At 35.2% G+C, this 27,933-nt stretch overlaps 1 protein-coding gene across 4 annotated transcripts in view; it reads right to left on the reverse strand.

Annotated features, from left to right (window-relative positions):
- Window positions 1-27,933, reverse strand: part of LOC111513177 (organic cation transporter protein-like) — an 80,045-nt gene that overhangs the window by 35,160 nt on the left and 16,952 nt on the right. For all 4 annotated transcript variants that reach the window (XM_074177151.1, XM_074177150.1, XM_074177148.1 and 1 more), the window contains exons 4-7: window positions 24,128-24,234; window positions 13,592-13,746; window positions 5,521-5,689; window positions 3,077-3,221 (exon numbers count right to left, since the gene is read on the reverse strand). In XM_074177151.1, coding sequence (XP_074033252.1) covers window positions 3,077-3,221; window positions 5,521-5,689; window positions 13,592-13,746; window positions 24,128-24,234 — 576 coding nt within the window. The remainder of the gene's footprint in view (window positions 1-3,076; window positions 3,222-5,520; window positions 5,690-13,591; window positions 13,747-24,127; window positions 24,235-27,933) is intronic.

Below are 27,933 nucleotides of genomic sequence, written 5' to 3' on the forward strand. Positions count from 1 at the left end.
AAAAGCCATTAATTAACAATTGTTTATTGAGATAGGTTTTGAAATAGCGTTTTATTGGTCTCACAATCCAGCTGCTCAATAAGTGCGACAAGTATTTGTGGTTTGGAAAAAACCTAACGTTGATATTAGTTATATGAATGTTAGAGATCAGAGTGCCATGCACTCCCCAATCGGACGCTTCCGACAACTGATTATTTATACATAATATCAAATATAAAGCGATCGCTAAAAATATCAACTTGTGAATTATGTAATACCCTGGTAAGATATCTGTCGATTGAAGGGTATGTCCAACACAGGGGTAGAAATCCCATTCTTTAGGTTTGATCAGCCAGGGAATTAAATCCCTTAAGTGTCGCGAATCGTGGCATTTATAACTTTCTAACGTTGCCATCGAGTCTGAGTTAAAAAAACAAGAAGAAGACGAGAATGTTTTCCTCTCCTTAACCCTAATATATATTGAAAATGTTGAAATGTCACCAATGTTGACAGCGGCAGTTATGGTTGTAATATTTGTTTTGTTTTTATAAAAATTATAATGAATTAACATAATATAAGTACTGTGTTTATAATTACTATTTGTACGTTTTGTTATTGTATGTAAGCTTCCCAAAAAAGTCTTTGATAACTTGATTTTGTTGAAAAGTGTGATTTGATTCGTCTCTAATCTCAGAAGGGATGTTGGTATCACAGAAATACTGGCAGTTCCATTGGAGGAATCTGAGGTATTAACCCCAAAGGGGGGATGTAGTTTCCAAGGGAGTGGTATTGTGATAAAAGGAACCATTGTAGATTGGAGAATTTACAGCCGTATGATGTGATTGAGGAAGTAATAGGTTTCGATGAGCTATTTCGTCATATCCTGGCTTTTCTATTGGTCTCCTGCGTTTTGTCTATGTTGTTATTCTGGCGTAAGAGTTTTCACTGTTGTTTTTATGGGTTATAGAAGGAAAGTTATGGCTGCTACGCTGGAAAGATCGTGGACCTTCTCTTCGTTTCAATGGAGGATATACTTGTGCTGCTTCATAGTAAGAAATATTCTTATGTGCCATTAGTTCATTAATTAAACCCTGCCTTTCAAATTCCTTACAATTTTTCTTGTCGTTGGCTAAATGTTGTCCATCACAAAAGATGCATTTGATAGGAGCCGTACAATTACTGTTACGGTTCTCTCCGCAACGAGGACATCGTGCTGCACTTCGGCAGTTCTTGGCTGGGTGGCCAAAACGAAGGCAGTTTTGACATTGACCGATAGGCGGTATGTATGCCTCGACTCGTGTAGAATATTTAAAAATATTTACATCATGTGGCAGTGTGTTACCTTGAAAAGTAACTAGCATAGTTGTGGATGGCACATATGCTACTTCTCCATCAATTGTAATTTTCTTATTGAATCGATGAGCCTCAATGATTTTTAGGGAGGATTTACCAAATTCAATAACATCTTCTGCATCAATTGATAGGCCCACGTCTCGAATAATACCCTCAATTGCTATGAAGCGTTGAGGTATGTATGCTGCATAGCCTTTCGAAAGAATCGTTGAATTGGTTAACAATTCATTTGCATCTTGTGGGTTAGAAAACTGTACTCCTATTCGGTTATTACCCTTTTTGGTAAAGCTTATTATATTTTTAATATTCGCATGGTGAAATATTTTGCTCAAATCCATGGGATGTAATGAGGTTCCTTGCTTTTTCTCAACCATAACCAAGAAAGGTCCAAAATCAGTGTTGGTGTAGGTAATTTTCCTTTGTAGCTTTCGATACAATTCATTAATTTGGATAAGCATAGTTTGGTCATTTTTAAATTGTTCTGATAGAATACTGAGTTCGGAGTATAATTTTTCTATTGCCTGGGACTGTGCAGGGGACATTTGATGCAAGGATTTAATAAATGTTTGAGAGGAAGGGGATAGAAGATTATTTAATATTAGGTTTATATTATCTATTGTCATGTTTGCATCTGAGGAATGGCCCCCAGGGGGACCGGGGGATTCGTCCTCCATCGACTGTTAAGACTACACAAAGCTAAGCAAGTGAAAGTTTTTCAACATAAAGCACCAATAGAATTAATATAGAAAGTTTGACTCACTAATGTTTTGTAGGGTCGCATTCACACAAAATTAGCTTAGTGATTGATAAAAAACACCAATTTCCACACTAACTTTTAAATTCACCTCGTTTCCCACGTGGTTCTAACCTTCAGGGTCTTCTTCGACCATTGTATTGTTTCCGATGACAGTTACCTTTTTTCTCATTTAATCGTCTTCGTATCTGTTACGGTTTAGAATATAGTAATGTTACCACATGATAAAAGAAACAGCCTGTACTTATATACTTATATATGACAGATACAAATATCATTATTTTTGAAAGAATATGGTTGGCATTGCTAAGGCGAGAGGTAGAAACCTAAACTCGAGAAACATTCTGTCACACTATTTGGCTTGTGTCAAAAGAAAACAACTATTTAATGGTCAAAAATCATAAATACTATAAATTAGAAATAAACAAAGCTGAGTTATGCAACAGAGCTCACACCAACTTATTATTTAAAGCTCAGATGAATTCTATGTGCACCAATTTTGATTCAGGCGTGCCTATACGATATGGATAACGTGAATACGTTATGGATTTTCAAGTATCGGCCGATTCTACCACTTAGATTTATTGATCTGTCCATTATGATAATCAAACAATTTCAACATTTTTTTTCTTTAGCTTCGTTTATTTCTCAGATTGTGAAAGTTTATCAACTGAAAAACCGTAAGAAAGAATGACTCCTTTACAAAAAAGTCTCTTGAATGTGTTTAAATGAAACAGTAATTTTCAAAGTGAACTTGTCAGTCTGTACGTGAGCAGGTTCTCTGTTGATATAGTTCCAATTATTTTTTATGGAAGGCTGGAAACATCAACACTCAAGAAAATTCCATTAGAATTTTTAAAAACCAATTAATCCCTACAAAATTTTCCAGTGTACAGTGGACAATCTTGACATGTTCTTCTCTCTTTCTGTATTGTGTTTACATTCGCACTTCACATTATCATTGCAATTATTCAGTCTCTTGGTACTCACCTTAATCACTGAGATTCTTTCTAGGTAATTCTTCAACGAATTGGACTTGGGTACTTTATTTATTTTGGCTACTTTCATTAAAACCATCTTCGCTTCAGCTTCCTTTCGATTTGCTAGGAGCCATCGCACAGACTCGGGAATAATCCTGTTTGGATCAGACAACATAGATTTGAATCAAAAATATTTATTATTTTTGTATACAAAATTTTAATATCATTGAAGCGACGCTTATATCCTGAAAATTAATGATTTATAAAATGTTTCGAGGATTGAATTTATTTAAGTAGTTGTAATACAATCAACTCTACACTCAACTTTAACTAGCAACTGTAATGTGTAAAAAAAAATGTGGAAGTAGTAATGATGCTGTCCCAGTGAATATACGAAAAGACATGGAGGATAAAACCAAACATGGTTTTGCCCAACTGTGCGATACACAATTATGTATAAACATCTCTGCATCATTGATTGTTTATTGAAAAATGAAACAAGCAACTGCTACTAACAAATTTATAATAATAATAATTCTGTCTACATGACAGAATGGTACTGGATATAGCATGTAAAGTCGTCAGGAGTTCGGATCCCCTTCTCTGCATGAGAGAACAGGAATTGGAGCATTTCTCTTTAGGGCAGCTGCCCGAACAGCTGATGAACTTGGTTAAGTTTTCGACACTGAACGAAGTGACCACAACTCTGTTACCGAGTTGAAACCCGTTCAGCAAAAAGCTCCAATAAAAGCCACAGAGATCACCTCACTTCTGCGGAAACACAAGGATAAGCCAATGCATGGGGTCTTCTTCAATATCATTGGACACTTTGGCTTATCAAAGCGCCTGACGTTCGCTTTCCTCAGGTCAAGTGGACTGAAGTCGGAAACTGAGGGGTTCATCATTGCTTGCCAGGATGGTATCTTCAACACCTTAGTCTACCGCAGTCGCGTGATGGATATAGAGGTTCCTGGCATGATCCAGGTTCCTGAAATATCGAGATTTTCTCTTCGAACTCCGCAGACTCTATCCAGACCACTCTGTCAAGATGGTTGTTCTGATTGTTGGAGTCCTTGGCGGAATGATGCCCTCTCTACTCTCAAATCCTAAAATCATACCGGCTTGCCGCACTAAGGCAGAAATCTTAGCCGCACAGATGCAGCTGTCATTCTTGGCTCACTATGCTTTCTCAAGGCACATGATTCTCGGACCCAATGATCTCTTACGGTGTGCAGAGTGGTCATTGGTTGATAATGCTGGCGCACCCTCCCGAATGTATCGGGGCTTCGGGGATAGGGTCTGACCAGCGCAAACTACGGTTGAAAATAATAATAATAATAATAGATGATAATATAACAAATTTGATAATGTAATCTAATGTAATGAAAATAATGAAATAATAATAATGATAGGCGGGGATGGTCACTAATACCTGAAGCCTTTGATAAGTTGCGCCACCACTTACCCGAGTAACTAGTGCAAAACCACACTGGCAGTTCAGGCGCACCTGAGAGGAAGAACACGACTCTCACCCCGATTCTGGCCGTGGACCGAAACTAATCACCCGACAAATCCAATACTTGGTTACTAGTAATCAAGGAAGTGGCCTCCACAATCGATCCGCTCGGTGGGGTCAGATTTGCCTACCGATGACAACCCTGGCAACGATAACGGACGCTTTGAGTGGACGCATGAGCTGAGGGATAGCCTTATGCTTTGCTACGAGAGTGGTGAGCACGTGCGAATAGGGCAATGGCATGCCCTATTCGCACCATCCTGAGCATGCTGCCTTTCCACCAAAAATCTTTTCTACCACCCGTTGGCACGGCTGGAGAGAAGACTCGCATCATGCTACCAATGGAGTTGATGGAAACATGCTGGGCGCTCCACAGAATTAAGCCCTTGAATATACAAAAACTAGCTTGTTGAAATGGAGGAGTTCATAGTGCTCTTACAGAAGAGGCTGACATCTGACAAATCAACATCGCCATTTACAGCACCGCGCCGTTCGATTGCTTTCTGAATCGGAAGGACGAAATCTCTGCCTTGCAGTTAGGAAGATACAATAAAGAACATCTGTTGCATCTTAGGTTTCAGACATTCGACATTCGACATTCGAAAGTAGTTGATTACTTTCCTTATGTTCTTTATGAATATTTTTTCTCCACCTTTTAGTATTCACTTTTGACATTTTTTAAGACTCTCTAGCATGCGCTCCTAGTAAGGGCTGTTCCCAAATATTATTTTAATTATTTTTGTATGTGGGTTTATATGTTTCAAAGTATAGTTCTTATATATTTCTTTTTCCAATTCACATTTAACTATATTTTATATATTTAATAATATCGTGAACCTATATTTTATCTTAATAACCTGCTGATTTACATTCTTCGATGAGAACATTGTTCTTCGGACAATGAGGTATATCTTGATTGATTTAGATAATTTGCTTACCAATAATATCCCACGAATAATAATGCTGGAGTTGAAACGATCAACTGTACATATACCCAATCTCTACTAAACCAAGCTATAAGTGCCACTATAGCTTCTCCAATTGCATAGAAATAGTTAAGAACTGTAGCACCCGCTTCCCTATTCCTTTTTCCAGTCATCTCGATAACTGAAATTGAACAGAATCAGTGCTAAAGAAAATTCAGATGAATTGTTATTTAAATCGTCACTGAGTAATATAGAAAAGTTCACCGTGGAATTATTTTCATGAAATCAGTACTTTTTTAGAAAAATCTTCAGAACAGTCTGAACATGCTGAAGAAACATGCGTAAACAATTCAAAAATACTTTTTGTCAAATATAACAAGGAGAATAAAACTGACCCTTCTGATTATTTTTGGAATGAACTGACATAATTGATTTAGATTACTAATCAGCACATATATAATCAACTACCTACATGTGTCCCTAATATTGTTTGATACTATTTATAAATGTGAATATATTAATAGTAATAATTAAAATCTTATTCAGTGGGAAATGCAGCAACGTTAATAAATACATGATGTCAATTTGATAACTTCCCACCTTTAATATCTTCCTTCCAGTAAATAATATGAGGAATCGAAAAAACAGGTCATTCCTTTCAAGGAATATTTATTTGTGGCCCTCGTGGTTCAACCCTCAAGGAGAGGTAGATGCTACCCTTAGGATTTCAAATGGGAAGAAGTATCAAGTAGCACATCATTTTTATTGGCATTTGGCTTCCAATGATACCCTGACGTTTTATTTTTTTATGAGCAGTTTCCGAAAAATAGCGTTCTAATCTTACACATGTAATTAGAATTTGCCTGCGCTGGGATGCATTATTTTATTGACTTCTTTCAATAAAAATGGTAAGAAGAGTAGGTGGTACCTACTATTAACCGTACCGTCTATTAACATTGCCATTCAGAAAAAATGAACACTCATCGCTGGAATAGATGTTTAACAGAAGGTTATGGATGGTATTGACTCGATGAGACATAATTTCACAAAACTCCATTCTTCTATCATAATCATCCTCCGTAGAGCTCTTGAAGAATCTGCATTCCATGAGGATAACATTCATGCATTTTCAATGCTTTTATTACAGTCTCGCCTGACATTTCCGTCTGTTCTGATACTGATCGTAAGGAGCTTATGGGATCTACAACAAATGTTCAAAAAACTTCCATTTGAACTGCTCATTCAGTACTTTTCATTTCATTATTTCTTTTTTCATTTGTCGCCAAACCAGTTTTGTAAAACGTATTCACCAAATTTAGCACATACCGGTGACTCACATTAAAATTTGGATGTCTTTCGTTAAAAAGACATGCTGCCATTCGTGCGCACTCTCCAACTTGCCCATAAACTGCAATCATTTCAATTCTGTCTTGAAGAATGTTAACCATTTTCATACATTCATACACTTATTAAAGTAATCACTAAACAACCCAACAGGTACAACTGTATGCACAATACTACCGAATCGTTCAAATCTGCGAACCAATTTTTTGCCTGAAAACAGAACAACAGAAGTAGCAAAAAAGAAAGGCTATATATACACTTTCTGCGATGAGAAATAAAAATTCAATATTTACTAAACACAACTTTACTACCAATTCACTATCAGACTACATTTTGTTGTAAATCAATTGGAGCTAATGGCTAATATTACCTCTAAAAAGGGGTTGGAGGATAGAGGATAGAGTTAAACTCTTGGGCCTTCATGTAGACTCTCATCTAAATTTTTCATTCCACATTCAGGATCTAGCAAAACGTCTGGCCAAAGCTTCTTATGCGTTGCGTCAATTGAAATATCAGCTGTCCTTTGACTATTTAAAAATAGCGTACTTTGCTTTGTTCCACGGTATAATGACTTATGGTTTGATTATTTGGGGAAATGCGACTCATGCCAATCAAATATTTATAGCACAAAAAAAGTCTTTAGAATAGTTTCTTCTAGTGAGTATGATGCTCATTGTAAGCCCCTTTTTGAAAAATTTAACATCATGCCGCTGCCTTGTTGTTATATATTGGAGTGCCTCCTTTATGTTGGGAGCAAAATTTTGGCGAATGAGGTAACCTCAAACTGCCATGTACATAGGTACAGTACCAGAGGTGGTAGTGATCTGCGTCTTCCACTCTTCAGACTAACCAAATCACATAATTCTTATTTGTATTTAGGTTTTAAAATGTTTAACGCCCTTCCACAAAAACATAAAAATTTCATTACTTTAAAAACATTTAAAAATCAAATGCGCAAATATTTAGTTTATCATTGTTTCTATTCTGTGGAAGAATTTTTGCTTCATGGAAGTGCATGTGTGTGTGTGAGTATTGATTTTTTATTTACTTTTTTTATATATATATATATATATTTGTTTTTTTTTATAGCATTTGTTTTGTTTTGTGTTTAATGACAAATGTAGACATGTTTTTGTTGTATACACGAATAAATATATCTATCTATCTATCTATTACCCAATATTCTTACCAGTTTTAGTCAAACCATGCATCTCAGTATAGGGGTACTAATAATTACTTCTGTTAGTTTAGAACTCTATTTTTCGGAAAATGCTCATCAAAAAATGGTACCATTGGAAGCAGAATTAAACTCCAATCAAAATGATGTGCCACTTGACCCCCCCTTCCATTCAAAGTTCTAAGGGTAACATCTACCCCTCCTAGGGGGTTGAACCACAAGGGATACAAATAGTTCTTGACAGTGTCCCCCTTGACTATGAAATTGACCCGTTTTTTCGATTCATCATATTGTTTACTGGAAGGAAGATATTTAGGATGAGAAGTTTTCTAATTGACAAGACTGTATATAAATCATAATACTTCAGTGAGGAATAACAAAATGAGGATAATTGAGATTCTGTTATTATATTTATTGAATCATAACTGAGGCTTTATTTGGCAATAGTCAAAATATCCATCATCTAGGTGTACTGTGGCACCCATTTTACACTATGAAAATCTCATTCATACTTTTAGGAAAAAGAAAAATAGTTTGTTGTGCTTCACAAGCATGTCAGATATGACGACTGGACACATGCTCTTCATGAAACACACTATATTTCACCTTACATAGTAGCGTCAAAAAATGTATAGGTGTATTCGGGAAATATAAAAAGGTAACATGAATGTATATCCGAGGTGCCATTATTGCTAGTTGAAATATTTTTTGAACAGGGGTTATTCAAAACTATATTTGTGAAAGAAAGATAAGAATAAAATGGAACCCATCAAAAGGAAATAGTTTTCAAGATCGAAACAGCATTATTAGTTACCATTACCATTTCGCTCTAATATCTGGCAACACCACTTTGATATACAAATTCGAAATTGTTGTTACTTCATACAGGGTGTTTCAAATTCGATCCTCACCATTGGGATCTCGGAAACTGTGAGAGATACGATGGTTAAATTGGGGCAAAGTTGAACATTTACCTAACTAACAATATGCCGTTGAGAAGGTTCTGAAATTCCGAGTATATCCGAAGATATCCGGAAAAAACTGAAATTTCGGAAAATGGTTTTTATTTTTTTCTGGCTATATTTTTCGAACGATTCGAAAATGAATTACACTTCCATGTCGTCACTTTTTCCTTGCTATATAATGGTGTTTTCAGATTTGCTATCCGACGTTTCGTCTTCCGGCCACCACCATCAACTTTATTTTTTCTCAAGGAGTCTTTCAGTTTTGAATAAAACCAAATTTTACCTTTTCAATAATGTATCATAAGTTACCATTTTTCTTCGAAAAATTGAAGATATTGAAAAAAATCAATTCTTATCATAATAAGCTTTAACTTTGATGTTTCTAAATTTGACTTTCAATTTGTTACACTCAATGGTATTTTGTTATTGTACAAGTCATTGAATTTTTTTTTGAAAAATGGCTTTTACGAATAAAGAAAAAAGATATGTAATACAAATTCATTACAAATACGATAGAAACATTGGTAGGACATCGGAAATATATTTAAACCTGTATTCCGAAAGACGACAACCACATCGAACTATGTTCAAGTTATTGGATCAAAATCTCACCAAGTTTGGTTCATTTGAAAACCCGAGGAAAAAATACGGACCAGGAAACTAAAGAAATTTGATAAATGACTAATGTACATGAACCCGGTGAAATCTACACGTCAAATTTCCTCCGAAATTAATATTTGTCATACACGTACTTACAGACATCTCAAAAAAAGCGGTTTAAAATGTTACAGAATACACATATCTCAAAAATTGCATCCAGGTGATCCCGAAAAGCGATTAGAATTTTGTAATTGGCTAAAAAGATGACCGGATTTTCCTATTTTCCTGGAAAATGTGATTTGGAGAGATGAAAGCACGAAGCACTTTTACGAAATTACGAACACATTTGGAGCATAAACAACTCCAGGCAGTTCTAGGAAATTTGACCTTAAGTGCGATTTAGTATTAACGTGTGGGCAGGAATTTACTAAGATAGAATTTTGGGTCCTCATTTATTTGACAGAATTCTGAATGGAGAAACCTATCACCAGTTTTTAATGTTGATTTTTAAAGACTATTCGGATGATCTACCTTTGGCTAAGTATAACAACATCTAGTTTCAACATGATGGTGCTCCACCGCACACTACCAGACGAGTATCTAATTACCTGACTGAAACGTTTGGTGATAAATGGATAGGACATAATGGGCCGATGAGGTGGTCAGCAAGGTCTCACAGCATTATTAGAGAGTTCGGAAGACTGAGGAGGAAAAAAATTAATTGTGCATATTCGAAAAAGGGCACAATTGTGTTATCTTAAACGAGGCCAGCATTTTGAGAATTTGCTGTGATTCACTTTTGTCTTTACATTTTAGTCAATTATTGTTATTTTTTCAAAGTTCCTAACACTGTTTCTATCGTATTTGTAATAAATTTGTATTATATTTCTTTTTTTTCCATTCGTGAAAGCCATTTTTCGCCAAAAATTCAATGACTTGTACAATAACTAAATGTCATTGGGTGTAATAAATTGAAAGTCAAATTTACAAACATCAAAGTCAAAGCCTATTATAATAAAAATTACTGTTCTAGTAAGGGTTCTAGTCGAAAAAATAGCAATTGATGGAATGTTTTAGTAGGTTCGACTTTGTTATATAAAATTTATGTTAATTTTTTCAAAATTCAAAAACTATGAAGACAATAATTTTTTTCATCACTTTCATAGAACTCAAAAAATATTGTTACTGAATAATGAACACTATTTGAGTGATGAATAAAATCCTTCAAGATATGGAAATCTACATGGATATGTGGAGATTTTGATCCAATAACTTGAACATAGTTTGATGTGGTTGTCGTCTTTCGGGATACAAGTTTAAATACATGTCCGATGTCCTAACACTGTTTCTATGTATTTGTAATAAATTTATATCCTATCTCTTCTTTCTTCATTCGTGAAAGCCATTTTTTGCCAAAAATTCAATAATTTGTACAATTAGAAAATGTCATTGAGTGTAACAAATTGAAAGTCAAATTTACGAATATCAAAGTCAAAGCCTATTATAATAAGAATTTTTTTCAATATCTCCAATTTTTCGTAAAAGAATGATAATTTATGATACATCATTGAAAAGGTAAAATCTGATTCTATTCAAAACAGAAAAATTCCAATGTAGCGCCTATGAGAAAAAATAAAGTTGATGATGGTGGCCGCAAGACGAAACGTTGGATAGCAAATCTGAAAGCACCATTATGTAGCAGAAAAATTATGTGGCAGAAAAATTATGTAGCAGAAAAAAAGTCGTAATGTGAAAGTTCAATTTATTTTCGGATCCTTCAAAACATAAAACCAGAAAAAAATAAAAACCATTTTTCGAAATTTCAGTTTTTTTCGGATATCTCCGGATATACCCGAAATTTCAGAACTTTCTCAACGGCATATTGTTAGTCAGGTAAATGCGCAACTTTACCTCAACTCAACCATCTTCGTATCTCTCATAGTTTCCAAAATCCCAATGGTGGGGATCGAATTTGAAACACCCTGTATGCATTTCTCTGTCTGAGTTGTTTTGGTTGCAGCACCGGTACGTCTGTGATACATTTGACCATTTTTATATATTTATATATTTGTCAAATTTGCACATTGCATGAATTTATTTCAATCAAACAAATTATAAAAAAATGCATCTATGGTTTTTCAATTTTCAATATAGTTGCATTCATTATTTTTTTACAGAATTTCTGATAAACAAATATGCTTAAATTATACAAGGTGGCCCAAATAGAAGCGCCCACATTTTTTTTACGCATATAAAAATTACCCCCATCTATGTCATGCGATTTTTTTAAGTTTTTGAGTTATGAACGTTTCAATAATTTTTTGACAATTTTCAGCCAGACAGACTATAATTTTTTAAATTTTTTTTCGGAAGATGTTTTCTTTGTTTTTTTTTCCGTTACATAATCTTCAATCATTGTTCTTTCAACCATAGAACAATCAACTCTCCAAAATTTCAGTGAGGTACGAACACTTTCATTGATATTGAGAAAATCGCGTTCGGACAAGGCAAAATTGAGTTTTCCATGTAGAATTGTAAATCGTTAAAAGATATTCATTACTTCTGAGATAATTTTTAAAACTTTGCGAAACACTGAACTTTCGGCGTTGAAGACGATATTTACTGGTACGGGGGTTGGAAAATAGTAGTTGATCGTAAAATATTATCGCTGATTTTTTTCTGAGGCTAGAGTAGATAAAAACTCATTCACATGATCGAAAGCCATAAAAAACAAAATCAACGTAAACAGTTAACTAATAAAATCTTTCAATTTGTTCCAGAGGTGCGCGTTTGATTTCGTCAAAACTGATAGTAATCTGTACAGAAATTGCCCTTAAAAAAGTTACTGAAAAGGAAGAAAATTTCTGTGGGATGTATGTTATTCAGACAGTCGTTTCAACAACCAAGTTAGCGTCACAAGGAGATGAACTAGACTGAATCTAGTCTAGTCTCGTTTTGCTCCTCATGACTCCGACTCAGATGAAAATACATCGACTGTTGCATTTTGTTCACAATTTTGTAATATCATCTAAATCGACCACGAGATGAGAATTTATATTATGATTTTCGAAACGAAATAACTATATCTGAAAATGTTCACTTCAGTACCTTTACATATGAAAATAACTTTTTCATCACTGTCACTCCGCACCGCTATTTTTTCGGAGGTTAAAATTTTGTATGTAGGTTTTCTTTTATATTGTAGATGTGCAATATGAAATTATTTTCAAATATTCCAACTAGGGCGTACTCGTTGGGGATAAAAGTGGCGCATCATAAAATGAAATCAACATTTCATCACTGTTTTCCCATGCTCCTAAATTCCCGGTGGGTGAATTTATATTTAGTATTAGTATTGCACCCGTGCGGAGCCGGAGCGGCTCGCCAGTATGATATAAAATTCACTTTTTAATAGATGGTATCAACAATAATCTTCCTGTTTATATTTTCTATGCACTGGCTCGTTATTTGATGGAAATCAATAATAGAATTAATGATAATGAAATAGTTTTCACACTTATAACCTAAAAAAAAGACGCGTTTCGCTACACAGTAGCTTCTTCAGCCAAACTGCTACATTAAACTTCTCTATATAAACTACTGTTATATAAAATGCATTGTAGACTAGTTTAATGAAACAGTTCGACTGAGGAAGCTACTGTGTAGCGAAATGCGACTTCAGTAAAGTTATTACTGTGTGTGTTCTTCCATACGGTGTCCTGAGAGCCAACTGAGAGCTGGAATCCATTTTAGTTTTAATTATCATCATCATCTGCTTGCTAAAGACGGTTTAATCACTCTTTTGATTTGCAGCGGTAATTTTCTACATTGCTGATACCAGGGATATTGTGATATTGATACCAGTAAAAAAATTTTGTCAACTATATTCATAATATCATGTTTCATTGGAATAACCAGATAATGTTATTCGAAATTCTTTTCGATAAATTGGTTAAAGATATATTTTTTTAATTATTCTGTACATTCAATTACTCACCTAGAACAAATGCTAGAGGGTAAACTCCCGCAGTACCCACAGAAGTGATGAACATAAACAGAACAAAAGTCATATAATTAGGAGAGAGTACTTGAAGCGTACCAGTTACGCTCATTAGAAATATACAAAAGATGAATATTAATTTTCTTCCAAACCTAAAAGCAAAATGAAATTTTGATGATATTCACATTTATGAGTAAATATTCAGAATTATCACTATATAGTTTCCAATGAAAAAACTTTGCGTCCGTTAGTTAGTAATTCACGTGTTATTTTTCGAACTGAAATGAGAAAGTAAACAAACTATACATAACATATATTATTGCGAATGATGCAAGTAAGATCCTGTACAATGGTGAGAGAAGCATCAAGTTTATCTACTTTTAATGATTCTAGAAGTTACTGTTCTAGTAGGAGTTCTAGTCGGAGAAATAGCGATTGATGAGAATGTTCTAATAGGTTCGATCTTGTTATATGAAATTTATGTCAATTGTTTCAAAATTTAAAAATTCATTCAATTCCCGATGTTACTCAGAATAATTTCATTAGACAGAATAATGACCTAAGTGGCGTTTTTTAATGGCGCAACTTGTATATCATTTGGTTTTTCGAATCTCCCATGGGTATTGACTTCTAACAAAAAGCATGAATATACATCAAATTCATATAGAGTGATAAACATTTTACATTGCCACTTAGCAATTACTCAAGCGAGTTTGGCAAAATGTTTGAGACGAGGTGTAACTTTCCTGGTTTCATCATATATTCCAATTAGAAAATAAGTACATATTTCGAAATAAAGTAATGGTTCTTCAAATACTACCTGTTATTCCATTTATCATTAACCAATTGAGCAAGGTATAGTCGAAGTAAACGATTTTGAGCACTCTTAAAGTTGTCGGCACTCTCAAAGGCCAAAAAAACCAATACATAGAAATTAACCGGCGGCAAACTAGTCTACGTGGACTGTAGACTTGGCGGTTCGTATTGGATAATTTTTAGTAATCGAGTTTTATGATTGGCTGAAGAATCATAAATTTTGAATTTGAAGTCATGTTATGGTGACGTATAGGAATCGGGGAATGCGGCCTTCGTTATCGCCGTCGTGTTTAGTTCAGGAACTGATCGCGATTTAGGTGATAAAACTCCATATTGGTGCAGTTATAACTACTCAAAATGTTTGTTATCTGTTCAAAATGTGGCGCCTTTGGACAAGTACTGATAGTGATAACGAGTGTGATAACAACGCAGACTTCTTTCAGTGTAGTTATTCCATTAACGATGATGAACAATGCGAAAAAGAGATACTAGTGAGTAAGATTCGGATCCATTTGAATATTGAAACACATAGAGTATGTTTCAATGTATATAAGAATCTATATCTCAAGTTTGGTTTCGAGGGAAACAAACTATTACAAGCAACATCATATTTGACCGAAATTCCTTTCTCAACTGTACGTAAAATAGTCAAAAACAAACCTTATGAACGCAAGACGCGATGTGATACGGGATTACCAAAACCTTAAGATGTTCATCTAATAAAATCATTGAAAAAAAATAATATACGACTGTTACAATGAGATTCCTATGAGATTCCTATAACTGAAATCATAAGGAAGAAATTGAATACTTTCGGCCATAACGTGAGTTGCTGAGACAAAATTCTTCAGAATTGGATGAAGAAACTAGGATATAGATTTGAAATAATAAAACGTCAAGAAGTTATGGAAAGCAGAAGAATAGTGGAATTGCGTAACAAATACTTAGAACAAATAACTAAATATAGACAAGAACATCGTCAAATTTTCTATTTGGACGAAACTTGGTATGACACTTGTATCAATTCAATTTGTCACAGTTGATTACCTGAAGACATAATTAAAAGAAGATCAAATAGGACAGCCTGTATGACACCAAATGTACATCGTATTTAGAATAACTCCATTATACAGAGACTATTAAAATGTTTTGATGTCTACAAAATTTTACATTTAGCTGAATCAACAATAGGTGATAGGAATATTTACTATGCGACACAGAACTCTCTATCTCTTCGAATTATTTGACAAATAATAAAAGAATTCAGTCAACCAAGCCCCAACCTTGGAATGATTCAATTCAAACTATTGAGGTTCACTGGTATATCCTTTTTTATTTAAACCCATGTCGTTTTTGCATACCTATTGTTTCTGCTGGCTGGAGAAACACGAGAATTAATAAGAGGGCTTTTGTTTCCGAGATTCGAAGAAGGAGTTATCAAAAAACTGTTGAGTGCATACAAGAAATTTTAAGTTGTTGAATTTGATACACATTTTATGGATTTGAGAAAAATTTCAAACAACGAGTTTTGTTAAATGTTAAATTTCAACAGATTAATTTTGAAAGTTAAACAATAAATTTCACTTCGAAGCCACACATAATCTAAGATAAGCTTTCCTTGTTTCACTCAAGTCAATCTGTTAGGGATCCTCGTTTCACTTCCAGGTCTCTTTGCTTTCACCTTTTTTTTGTGTTCCTATTCCACACAACATTTTTCGTGGAAAATATCAGGATAGAGAATTGATTCGTTGAAAATTATTTATGTAATCAGAGTCATTGAGACCACCCAGTTGAAGTACCAATATCAATATCTAAGACATGGTTTATGGATGGAATCCTCAATTTTTCAACCATTTTTGTCAAGGTGTGACATTCGTTTTTCATTTCTTCGAAAAGTTACATTTAAAGCTTAAAAGGTCATATATAATTTATCATTAAAATATATATTTATGGTGTAAAGCCTAAACATACGTATGCAAATGCTATGGTAATTACTTATTATTGATTTCCTCTGAGGTGTATTTATATATAAAAAAAAAATTGCTATAATTGGAGATATTTTGCGAATCATTCATAATACATTATTATTTATTTCCATTGTATCTGTATCTGTAGAGTAGGGAGGGTGAGTGTAAGCCCACGCACTTAGGCCACATGTGACCCATTGTACATCCTCCCGAGGAGTTGTCCTCCTAGGTCGTCGTCCATCCTGTCCTTTCCAGGAAGGTGGACAGGTCGCTGGGAGACATCTCCTTTATATCGGCAGGTGTAGGCCAAGACTCGCCGAACACACACACTCTTATTGACGATAACTCCGGGCACTCGCACAGGACATGCCTGACAGTCTCATCTTCCTGTTCACACATCCTGCATAGAGATTGGTCCACTAGCCCCATATTATGTAGGTGTTTCCTTAGCTGACAGTGGCCAGTCAGAAATCCTACTGTAAGGCGTAGATTTTTCCCGGTCATCGCCAGATATTTCTTCGGCGCCAGCTTTCCAGGGTCGCCCAAGGTGATCCTGGCCAGATTACATCCTTTGATTCCATCCCATCTCTTTAAGGATTGAGCATGGGTGTAACATTTGACTAGTTCCGCAATTGTCGAAGTCATCAGGCCGTGGGTGCCACTGGGTCTTTTTTTCCATTGTATACACGTAAAATGTTCATTTGAAGATATTATGAGTCTCAAACTAATTGGGGTGCCCTTTCCTTAACTAGAAATAATTTCAACTTCTGAATTTTTTATTTGTTAACTCACGGCCCATTTGCTCTCAAAAAAAAATACTGAGAAACCGTAGGCACAGAGAATAGAAATAAAAAGGGTATACACTCACGACACAGTTACGAAAGGGTGGATTGATGGTTCTAGAATGTGTACGCCCAACATGCCCGCAAAAAAAGGATCGCGTCTAATTATTGTTAATTGCAGAGGAAGTGAAGAATGGGTTTCGAATTATTTGAAATTATGTGGGAAAAAACTTGAGGACTGTAATATTGACTATCATAAGAACATGGAAGCTAATGATCCCAAATTTGGATGCGAATAGTGTAATAGTTCTTGACAACGCTTCCTATCATTCGCGACAGCTCATCAAAGGCAATAGAGCTATGTGAAGAAGAGGTATCTTATATTACTGAAGAAGACTGGCAGAAAAGAATTTAAAAAGTAATTTAAGTTGACTACATGAGATTGGACACTTCCATACTATTCGATAGTCGACGTTCCGCCATCATCTCAGATGATGCTTCGCTTCGAGAGGTTACACCTCTCGAAGCGAAGCAGTAACTCGTCTTGATAATGCCATCTGAGATGATGGCGAAACGTCGACTACCGAATAGTACACAACGGATGAACACCCGGAAAAACAACACATCATATATATATATATATATATATATATATATATATATATATATATATATATATATATATATATATAAAAATCACTTATTTGTACTTACATGACTCGAGGACGAGGTCGTACTCTCCCTTGTCCCCCTGTCCCCCTTGTCCCCACTCTAAGTTCGTACGAACTTAGAGTGGAATATGTAGAACTAGTAACGAGACTTGGGGACAAGGGAGTACAACCTCGTCTTCGAGTCATGTAAGTACAAATAAGTGATTCTTGAGAATGGCTCCAAAGCAGGAGCCGAAACGTCGAAACGATGGAAATTACAGACGCGCGGTTCACCCGGACAACAGTATATCGTATATATATATACCTATATATATATATATATATATATATATATATATATATATATATATATATATATACACTTGAATGATGCAACTAATTCTTCCTTTATTTTCAGGATTTTACTATTAATGTAAGTTACAAAAAGGATTTGAAGCTCTATAGCTTCATTTTGATTATCTGCGAGATAGAGTAGTGCCTAGAGGATCACAGCACGACCAGCTGTCGAAAGCACTCGCAGATAATCAAATAGAAGCTATAGAGCTTGTGGTATGGGACTTTACTTGCGTTGACACGATCGCGGCTTCCCATCTAGCCGAAAGTTCCAAGTCTGCTGGAACTGCAGCATTGTCTGGCGAGAAATTGAAAAGGAAAAAATACCAAAATCTTGGAAACAACTATCTGTTTCATCCAGTAGCGGTTGAAACTTTTGGTGTTTATGGCCCAGAGTCTCTGTTATTCGTTCATGAACTCGGAAGGAAAATAGGCCAAGTAACGAAAGATCACCGTTATACCTCTTTTTTGATAGAAAGAATTAGTATTGCTATTCAACGTGGCAATGCTGCTTCAGTACTTACAACTATTCCTCCTTCACATAATTTTGATGAGATCATGCATTGCCCTAATTTCAGTACGGAACTGAAACCTCTTCGAAGCAAGCCGAGATATGTGGATATTTATCAGTCTCCTATCAAGGTTAATTCACAAGTGATTGATCCACCTTCTTCTTTTTCAGTGCGGTCAGTGGACTTGGCCCCAAAAAATGAGTTGCATTCCTCGTAGAACTGGTACCATTTCAGTGGAAGCGCTTCTTGAAGCAAGAGCCGAATCGATCCCTCTACGAAACCCTTTTTCACTTGGAAGGATCGATCGCAGCTTGAGAAATGGTTCTAATGGAGATTCTGTGAAACGTTTTCTTCCTTACGAATCAGTAGAGAGTTGTCCTGAAAATCTAGAGAAGAAAATTGGATTGGATAATTTAGGAAACACTTGCTACATGAATAGCATTTCACAAGTGTTGTTCATGACGAAGAATTTCAAGAACGAAGTTTTAATGATGAACGAGAACGGGAATGTTTCCTGCTTATTCATCAAACTCAAACAACTGTTCATGCAGCTGCAGTTTCGTAAGAAGGTATCATCTTTCCCTCCAACCGATTTCCTGGAGTCTTTGAAGTCCACTAGATACTCGTTAGGACAACAAGAGGATTGTTCCGAATTCTTGGGGTTCTTGTTGAATACTCTTCGTGAGCAAAACAATACCAAAATCAATACACCCAGCCGCTCTGGACTGAATGATTCCGTACAACACATCTCGTCTTGTGTTTGTAAATCTTTTGCTGGAAAAATCCTCACTTGTTTACTTTGTGGTAAATGTTCAAGAAGTACTGAAAACTCATGTGAATTTCTGGAACTTCATCTAGCTTTTCCTAATACGACTAATTACCAGTCCGTGCAAAGCTTATTGTTAAATCATCTGAAAATAGAATTTTAAACAGGTGATGATCGACTGTATTGTCAAACATGCGCCAAACTAACTGACTGTTATAAAAAAACAAGTATAGCTGAGGCACCAGTCAATCTAATAATAACACTGATGATTTTCAAACAAGACTCAACCTCTAACGGAAGCAAGAAACTCTTTGGAAGGTTCGAAATAGATGAACATTTCAACCTAGCAGACCACTGTTATAATATTCATGCAGTCATTGTTCACTGTGGTTCTGGCGTTGAATTTGGTCATTATTACGCCTTGGTCAAAGAAGAAACGGACTGGTTTAAGTTTGACGATAGTCACGAAGTGTTCTGGCGATTCATTGAATTTATTGGAGCATCTGGAGACACCCTACATTTTGTTTTATGAGACAGAGGACATTGTTAGATCAAGATCTTCAGATGATGTGGTGCTGCAGGTTTTTCCGGGTTTTCCTGCAACTGAAAAAGCAAATGCGCCACTGGAATCAATGAAGTCGCCCCGGAGCGCCAATTAATTTTTATTGTTGTATTTATTTTATTTTCAAAATAATTAAATGTCAGAATTAAAATTTAAAATATATATATATATATATATATAAAATATATATATATATATATATATATATATATATATATATATATATATATATATATATATATATATATATATCGAAAGCACTCGCAGATAATCAAATAGAAATTTTTTTGTAACTTACATTAATAATATATATATATATATATATATATATATATATATATATATATATATATATATATATATATATATATATATATATATATATATATATATATATATATATTTTTTGCGGTTATACCGCAAGTAGGTGTCAACTTTGATATTTTGAATAGAATACCCTATGTATTATTCCATTTTTGGATTCTAATCAGAATCTTAACACTTTTTGTGCGTAATGTTCTATATCTAAGTCTAACCATTTTTGATATATGTAAGTTTTTATGTCAAAAATGATGTTTGCAGACCCTACAATAATCATCAACTTTTCCTATAAGGAAACCTTTATCATTATGTTTTGGTCGTGTACCTTGTGGAGTAGAACCAAATTCAATAGACTTTATATGAAATTACGAAAATCATGAATACATGGTGGTCAGAAAAAAGAATATAAATATAATTCAATAACCCATCTAAAGTGACTTTTTTCAAATGGAAACCCCCCATTTTTATGATTTAATCGTATTAAGCAGTGAAAGTTAGCGTAACTCTGTAAAAGGATACATATTCTGAAAATTAGTAGTTTTTGAAATATATACAATTTAATATTTTTTTATCAACAGAATACCTACTTACTATAGGTATGGTTTCTAAATTCTGTCAGTTGGCCATGCCGGCGCGGTGTTAGAAAACAATCAATTGATATGATAATATCACTTCTTGTCGTTTGTGAATTGTCAATAATGAATCATGCCGGGACGAATAAATTACACAAACGAAGATTATTTAAATTTATTCATTATCCACAGAGAATGTGATGAAATTATTTCATAATATGTGATACATTTGCGACTCGATTTTCGGAAAAAAAGAAACCATCACCAAATACTGTCAAGAAAATTATACAAAACTTCAAGGATTTTGGATCCATGAGAGACAATGTACAGAAAAATGACCAAAAAAATCAACTAGCCCTTGAACTTTCAGACATTTCTTGCACCTACTTAGACAATCTTTGTGGGTGGCTCTCCTTATTGATTGAGAATTAAGTTCTTCACATGCAGTTCTGATCCTCCGCATGTAATCTTCCTTGGTGCATGGCTACTGCGATATTTATAAACATTATTTTTGGCTGTTCCCCAGATAAAAAATCGAGTACTGTTAGATCTGGGAAGCGAGTTAGCTATCCATTGATCATGAAAAATATTTTGAGGCTAATTATTGACTTAATGGCCATTATGTGAAAGTACCCTCATCGTGTTGGTAGAATACATTTCGATGTTCAGCCATCGGCAAATTTTCTATGTAGTTAATTTCAAAATTGTTTAAGATATTACGATAACGCTGACCTATAAATTATTAAACGTGTTTTATAATTAGAAAATTCCAAACTGTCTCTACTTACTATTCGAATTATCTACAAAAAATGCTAAGGCCATGGCACTGTCTTTTTTTATGGCACAATAAACATTTAATTGCCTGGACTCTTGAAAATTTAGTTCTCTGAATGGATGTACATTTGTGTCACTTCAATAATGGAAATTTCGTTGATTGAAAATTTTATTTTTCGTAAACTTCTCTTCATCCGTCCAGATAATATTATCCAGAAAAAAACATTTTCTTGAGATCGAAGTAAAATTAATTCACAGTCTGGTCTGGTAGATATTCTTAGGTACGCCTCAAAATTGGAATTTCAATATATCATTGTTAACTATTAGTTTATTTTTCTGCAGTCTTGCTCGTACGGATCCAAAATTCTTGAAAATTCATATAATTTTTTTTGACAGTATTTGGTGATGGTTTCTTTTTTTCTGGAAATCGGCTCGCAAATGTATCACATGTGTAATTCAATTGTCGTGGCATGATTTGTTATTGACAATTTGCAAATGACAAGAAGTACATTATCGTATGAATTGATTGTTTTCTAACGCCGCGCCATTATGGCCAACTGACAGAATTTAAAAAACGTATATTCTGTCAGTGGAAAAATATTAAATTGCAAATATTTCAAAAATTATTGATTTGTGGAATAGGTATCCCCATTCGAATTTGCCCTTGTTTTCAATGCTTAATACGATTAAATCATAAAAATTAGGAGTTTTCATTTGAAAAAAGTCACTTCGGACGGTTAATTAAATTTCATTTATATTATTCTTTTTTGGACATCTTGTATTAGGTAATTATTATCGAACGTTCATATGAAGTCTATTGAATTTGGTTCCCGTCTACAAGGAACCCAACTAAAACATAATGATAAAGGTTTCTCCATAGGAAAAATTGATAATTATTGTAGTTTTCTGACATGAAAACTTAAACACATGATTCTATTTGAAAACACAGAACTCAACCATATGAGATACCACCATATGTTACGGGAGGCAATAGAGATCCACGAACACACGGATAATCTCAACAGAAAAGAAGAAGGGGTGAACCTTAATCGAATATGGAATGCCATTCTAAGAAGCTTAATTATATCAAACGGCATGACAGCAGGTAGAAGAGAGTCAGTGAATGTTATCGACAAATCACCTAATCCAGGTACAGGCAGTAGCACTCTAAACTACCTGACACAGCAAAAATATGTGTTACGAAACCGCTAGTCACTCGCGCCAGCGAAACGTGAAGAAAAACTTCAAAAAATCCACGGCCTTTGTGGGTGTTCCATTTAAAACAACGAAGTTGTGAGCCACTTCCGGTATATTCGGTAGTGCCGCCATTCTGAAAATATTCGAGCCAAATTTCCCCCATCAACTTCAGTATATTGTCAAATTTTCACATTCTTTCTAATCATAGTTTTCCTACAATCGATCGATGCAGTTCCTGGAGATTCACCCTGTATAAGAATTGAAAACAAGTGTGTGAACTATTACTACCGATGAGTAGTATTATTTTTTTCATAATCGAAAGACTAATGTGTGTTTCTACATAAATATGGCTTAAAAAACTAAAAAACACGCTTTTAAAGAATATCGAACTAGAAAGTTGAAAATATTCTTTTCAAATAATCTTAATATAATAACGAACGAAAAATACTAGTATTATTGTGAAAAAAGCGACGGGCGCTTGATATACAAAAAATATGGCTCAAAGCGCCCACGCTTTTTCCACAATAATACTGGTATTGTTCGTTCGTTATTGTTTTAAGCTCATTTGAAAAAAATATTTTTAAAACTATTTTTTAAACTATATATATTTTATCTAAGCTTTGGGATCAATCAGCCGTATATTGTTTAGAAAAATGACCATTGATATTTTCTGATTCCGGAGAGAGAGCTTGAAAATCAGCTTCCAAGCCCAAGGCAGCAGGCGAGCGAATGGATCAAGCAATAATGTCGATATATCAAGGAGGTTACGTACAGCGCCATCTGCCCGCGAATAGATCAAGCAATAATGTTGATAATTCTGTCAAACAAACGAACATACATACATACAGGTGAAGCTAATAAAAGCATGTTAATAAAAATATACTTTTTTGTAAAGAAGAAATACATGTTGAGTGAGTTCGAATTATATCAAGGAAGTTACGTACAGCGCCATCTGCCCGCGAATAGATCAATCAATAATGTCGATAATTCTGGAGTTATGAACAAACTGACAAACAAACAAACATACATACATACATACATACATATATACAGGTGAAGCTAATAAAAGCGTGTTAATTAATAAAATTGCAATGTCGCAGTTTTAAGCGTGATGAAAATCCCCTCAGTAACAGTGACTAGAAATGTATTCAATGCGATATTTATTCTAATAGAAATCCATCACGAATATATTGGATAATTTCAAAAAAATCTTACTTTTTTAACTACCTTTTATGAAAAACTATAATGCGGAAATATTACCTATCAGCCAAAATTCCAGATACCAAGGAACCAACCAAAATGCCTGCAAAATGTGCTGTTCCAACTAGAGATATTTTCCATTGATTCTCCAAACAGGTGATGTTGAACTGGAAAGAGTGAGAAAATTTAAATTTTATTCATGAACTGGCAATCGAAAATAAAGATTCATGAATACAAGAAGACAACCTAATATCGTCAGAACAATATAAAAGTAAGCTCTTCATGGCTTGAATCAATCACCGCAAGACTCGTTATTCTTTGAACTTCATGTTACATTTAGTCAGAAGACTTGTTGGTAATCGACAATTTGACCCACTTGATGACAAGCTGGAAGAGGCGCTTTGTCAAAATATCTGGTCAAGCTAGAATCCAAGCATAACGTTTCGCTTTCAGGAGGGTTGTTTTTCAGGGTAATTTCTTCAGCCCTTTTTTTTAATCTATAGTGGCATTATTCGTTGTGCTCAGAAAAACCAACCGTATACAGTGACATCCCCGTGAATCGGAGGCATTAGGTTTGCCATTTGTTCTACGGGAATAACTATATCTTATACCCCTCTATGAAAGCTTGTAGACGCAGGCATTCTGCGCTATTCGAAAACACGACAGATAACATCAGTGTAGAAGACCATTCCCGCGCCAAGTATTAACACAAACTCCGACAAATCTACTCATTTTTATCAGTTCATCAAGTCTTGGTGAGAACACGAAAAATATACATAAATCTGAAGCCTTTCCGCTATGTATATGGCTTACCAAAATTCCATAAAGAGAATGTACCACTCAGACCTATCGTAAATGCTATAGGTTCACCAACTTATGAGCTGGCCAAATGCTTGACAACCCTACTACAGCGATTTATAGGGAATACAGAGGAATTTAATTAGGACTCGGGGTACTTTATCGAAAAGAGTAGATATAAAGTTAGGTTGATACCTACTAGTGAGTGTCGACATGGTTTCCTTATACACGATGATTAAGATCAAGGACACGATACGGCTAATAAATGAAGTATTTTCAGTAGATATAACTGCCTGCTTAGCTCATTGTTTATCATCAACTTATTTCCAGTGGGATTGTGCTTTTTACGAACAAACGGATGGTACCGCGATGGCAGTCCATTAAGTCCGACGGAGGCAAACTTTATCATGGTAAATTTTGAGCAACGGGACTTAGAGCAAGCGGCCGTGAAACCATATTGTTGGCTGCGCTATGTTGTGGCATGTCAAGATGGTGAAGAGATACCAAACAAATTTCTTTATATCTGAACTCTGTGAAATACCTTGGTACTATTCTCGACAGGAAGTTAACATGGAACTCTAACCTATATAGTAGAGAAAAAAGAGCATATGTGTCTTATGAGCAGTGTCGGAGGACAGTGGGGCGCGCATGGGTTCACCCAGTGTGGTTACCTGGATTTAAACTGCAATAATAAGATCTATGTTAACGTACGGAGCCATTGCATGGGGACCGGAAGTTCTACAAGCAACGGCCATCCAAAAATTATATCGAATACAGCGACTGGCTTGTTTGAACATCACAGGAGCCATGAGAACAACACCTACCGCGGCATTGGAATTAATTACGGGTCTGACCCCTCTGGACTTGTACGTTAAGGATGTTGCGTTGCGTTGCGCACGGCTGGTGTAAACTTAGAAGTAGGAATGGGTCAATTGAGGCTGACGCTGTGGCGAGAAGCGCTTACTGCGCAACATCTGCTGCAGGCAACCAGTGATGCAATAGAACCCAGGTTCGTGTTTAATAAACCCTACAAAATACAAATAAAACCGAACACATAGTCAGATGCTACAAATGCAATACGCATATAAACAGACGGCTCAAAAACCAAAGAGGGCTCAGGATGTGGAGTGTACTCCAGATCACTAAGCCTAAGGATTAAGTGGGGAATGGGAGAAATACTAGCGTGGTCCAAACAGAACCAGCTGGTATCTCAATCGCCACAAAAGAAATAACCAGGAAAGGAATTTCTGGCAAAAACATAACAATAACAATGTGTTACCTCAGGGCTAGTACTAGAGTACCACCAAGATTTGGCTAAAGTCTCGGTGAATAATAATATTATCCTGAGGTGGGTTAAAGGACATGACAGGAGTAAAAGTAGTCGCATTGCCGACTCTTTACCCAAGGAAGCACCTACGGCCTGATGACTTCCAAATTGCGGAATTAGCCGAATGTTACACCCATGCTCAATCCCTAAGGAGATGTGATGGAATCAAAGGATTCAATCTTGCCAGGATCACCCTGGGTGACCCTGGGAACTGGCGCCGAATAATTATCTGGCGATGACCAGGAAAAATCTACGCTTAACAGTATTATTTCTGACTGGCTACTGTCAATTAAGGAAACACTTCCATAATATGGGGCTCTATGCATGATATGTGAACTGGAAGATGAGACTGTCAGGCATATCCTATGCGAGTGCCCGGAGTTATCGCCAATAAGAAAATGTGTGTTCGGCGAGTCTTGGCCTACACCTGCCGATATAAGGAGATGTCTCCATCTGTACACCTTCCTGGAAAGGACAGGTTGGACGATGACCTAGGAGGACAACTTTTCGGGAGGATGTACAATGGGTCACATGTGGCCTAAGGGCTGTGGGCTTATACTCACCCTATCTACTCTACAGATACAGATCTGAACTCTCTCGACACAAAAATTCAATTCAAAATGGAACGAGAAGCCCAAAGGACTTCTTGGGCCTTCTTGGACGTTATTATGAACAGACGTGAAAATGATGCATTGGGCCATAGATTGTACAGGAAACCAACACACACAGACGGGTATCTGAACAAAACCAGTCACAACAAAAAAAAGGGGTGATTAAAACGTTGTTTGAGATATCATGACGTATTTGTGAACCTGAGAGTCTTCCTGAGGAACTCAATCACCTGAAAAAAGAAATGACTACAGCGAAAGAGAATTTGAGCGAGCCATAAATCCCAGCGGATAATTCTACTGGCTCCAGTTATAACCGTTGTTTTGAGTAATGCTATAAAATATCTATGCATTCTTGATTAATGACTGATAATGTAGTATTTTCCTCGATATGTTTTTATATTGGGTCAATCACTATTGACTCTAAACTTTGGAAAAAGTTGTGAGGGTACTCGCTGGTCACAAATAGCCATATTCTTGAACATTTCGCGAAAGAATATGGTGATTATGCAGAAAAATACCTTTTCAGTAAAGAGTTGTATATCATGATGTGCAGGGAATAAAACTTCATAACCGGATAAGACATTTTTTCCTATCAACAATATTCCGATCACAGTGGAAGATGTGGAAGACTTGAGATATCAGACAACGCATTCAGAAACGATACTGGTCATTTTCAACAGTTTTTGTAGATTAAGAAACATTACATATAATTTTTGGTAATGAATTGTTATTGTCGAAATTATTTTTCGCTCCTTATCTTCGAAACACAGCGCCCTATTGAAAAGTAACAAAGGACTAAATATCCTAAGAATAGTTCAAGGAATAGTCCCTTAAATTTTTGCCGCATGTTTGATGAACACCCGGTATTTGGCTCGTGCAAAATTTTTGAGGTGACATTTGATACATTTCACAAATGTTTGTTCTAAATTAGAAAATGAGTTTCAGCTTGACACGTCTACTCTCGACACAGTTTTAATGATTCGTAATTTCTCCTGGAGTACCAATCCTAAGAGAAGGAGTTCATAACTGCAATTATGAAATTTGATGGAATTGACCAATAAATGATGAACATTCAAAACGTATTTAAAAAACAAAATATTTGTGAGATTTTCACCCAATAGTTTTACAAA

Source organism: Leptinotarsa decemlineata, unplaced genomic scaffold (assembly GCF_025532065.1).
Source record: "Leptinotarsa decemlineata unplaced genomic scaffold, Ldec_3_MD MMD2_tig00002159_RagTag_RagTag, whole genome shotgun sequence".
NCBI lineage: Eukaryota > Metazoa > Arthropoda > Insecta > Coleoptera > Chrysomelidae > Leptinotarsa > Leptinotarsa decemlineata.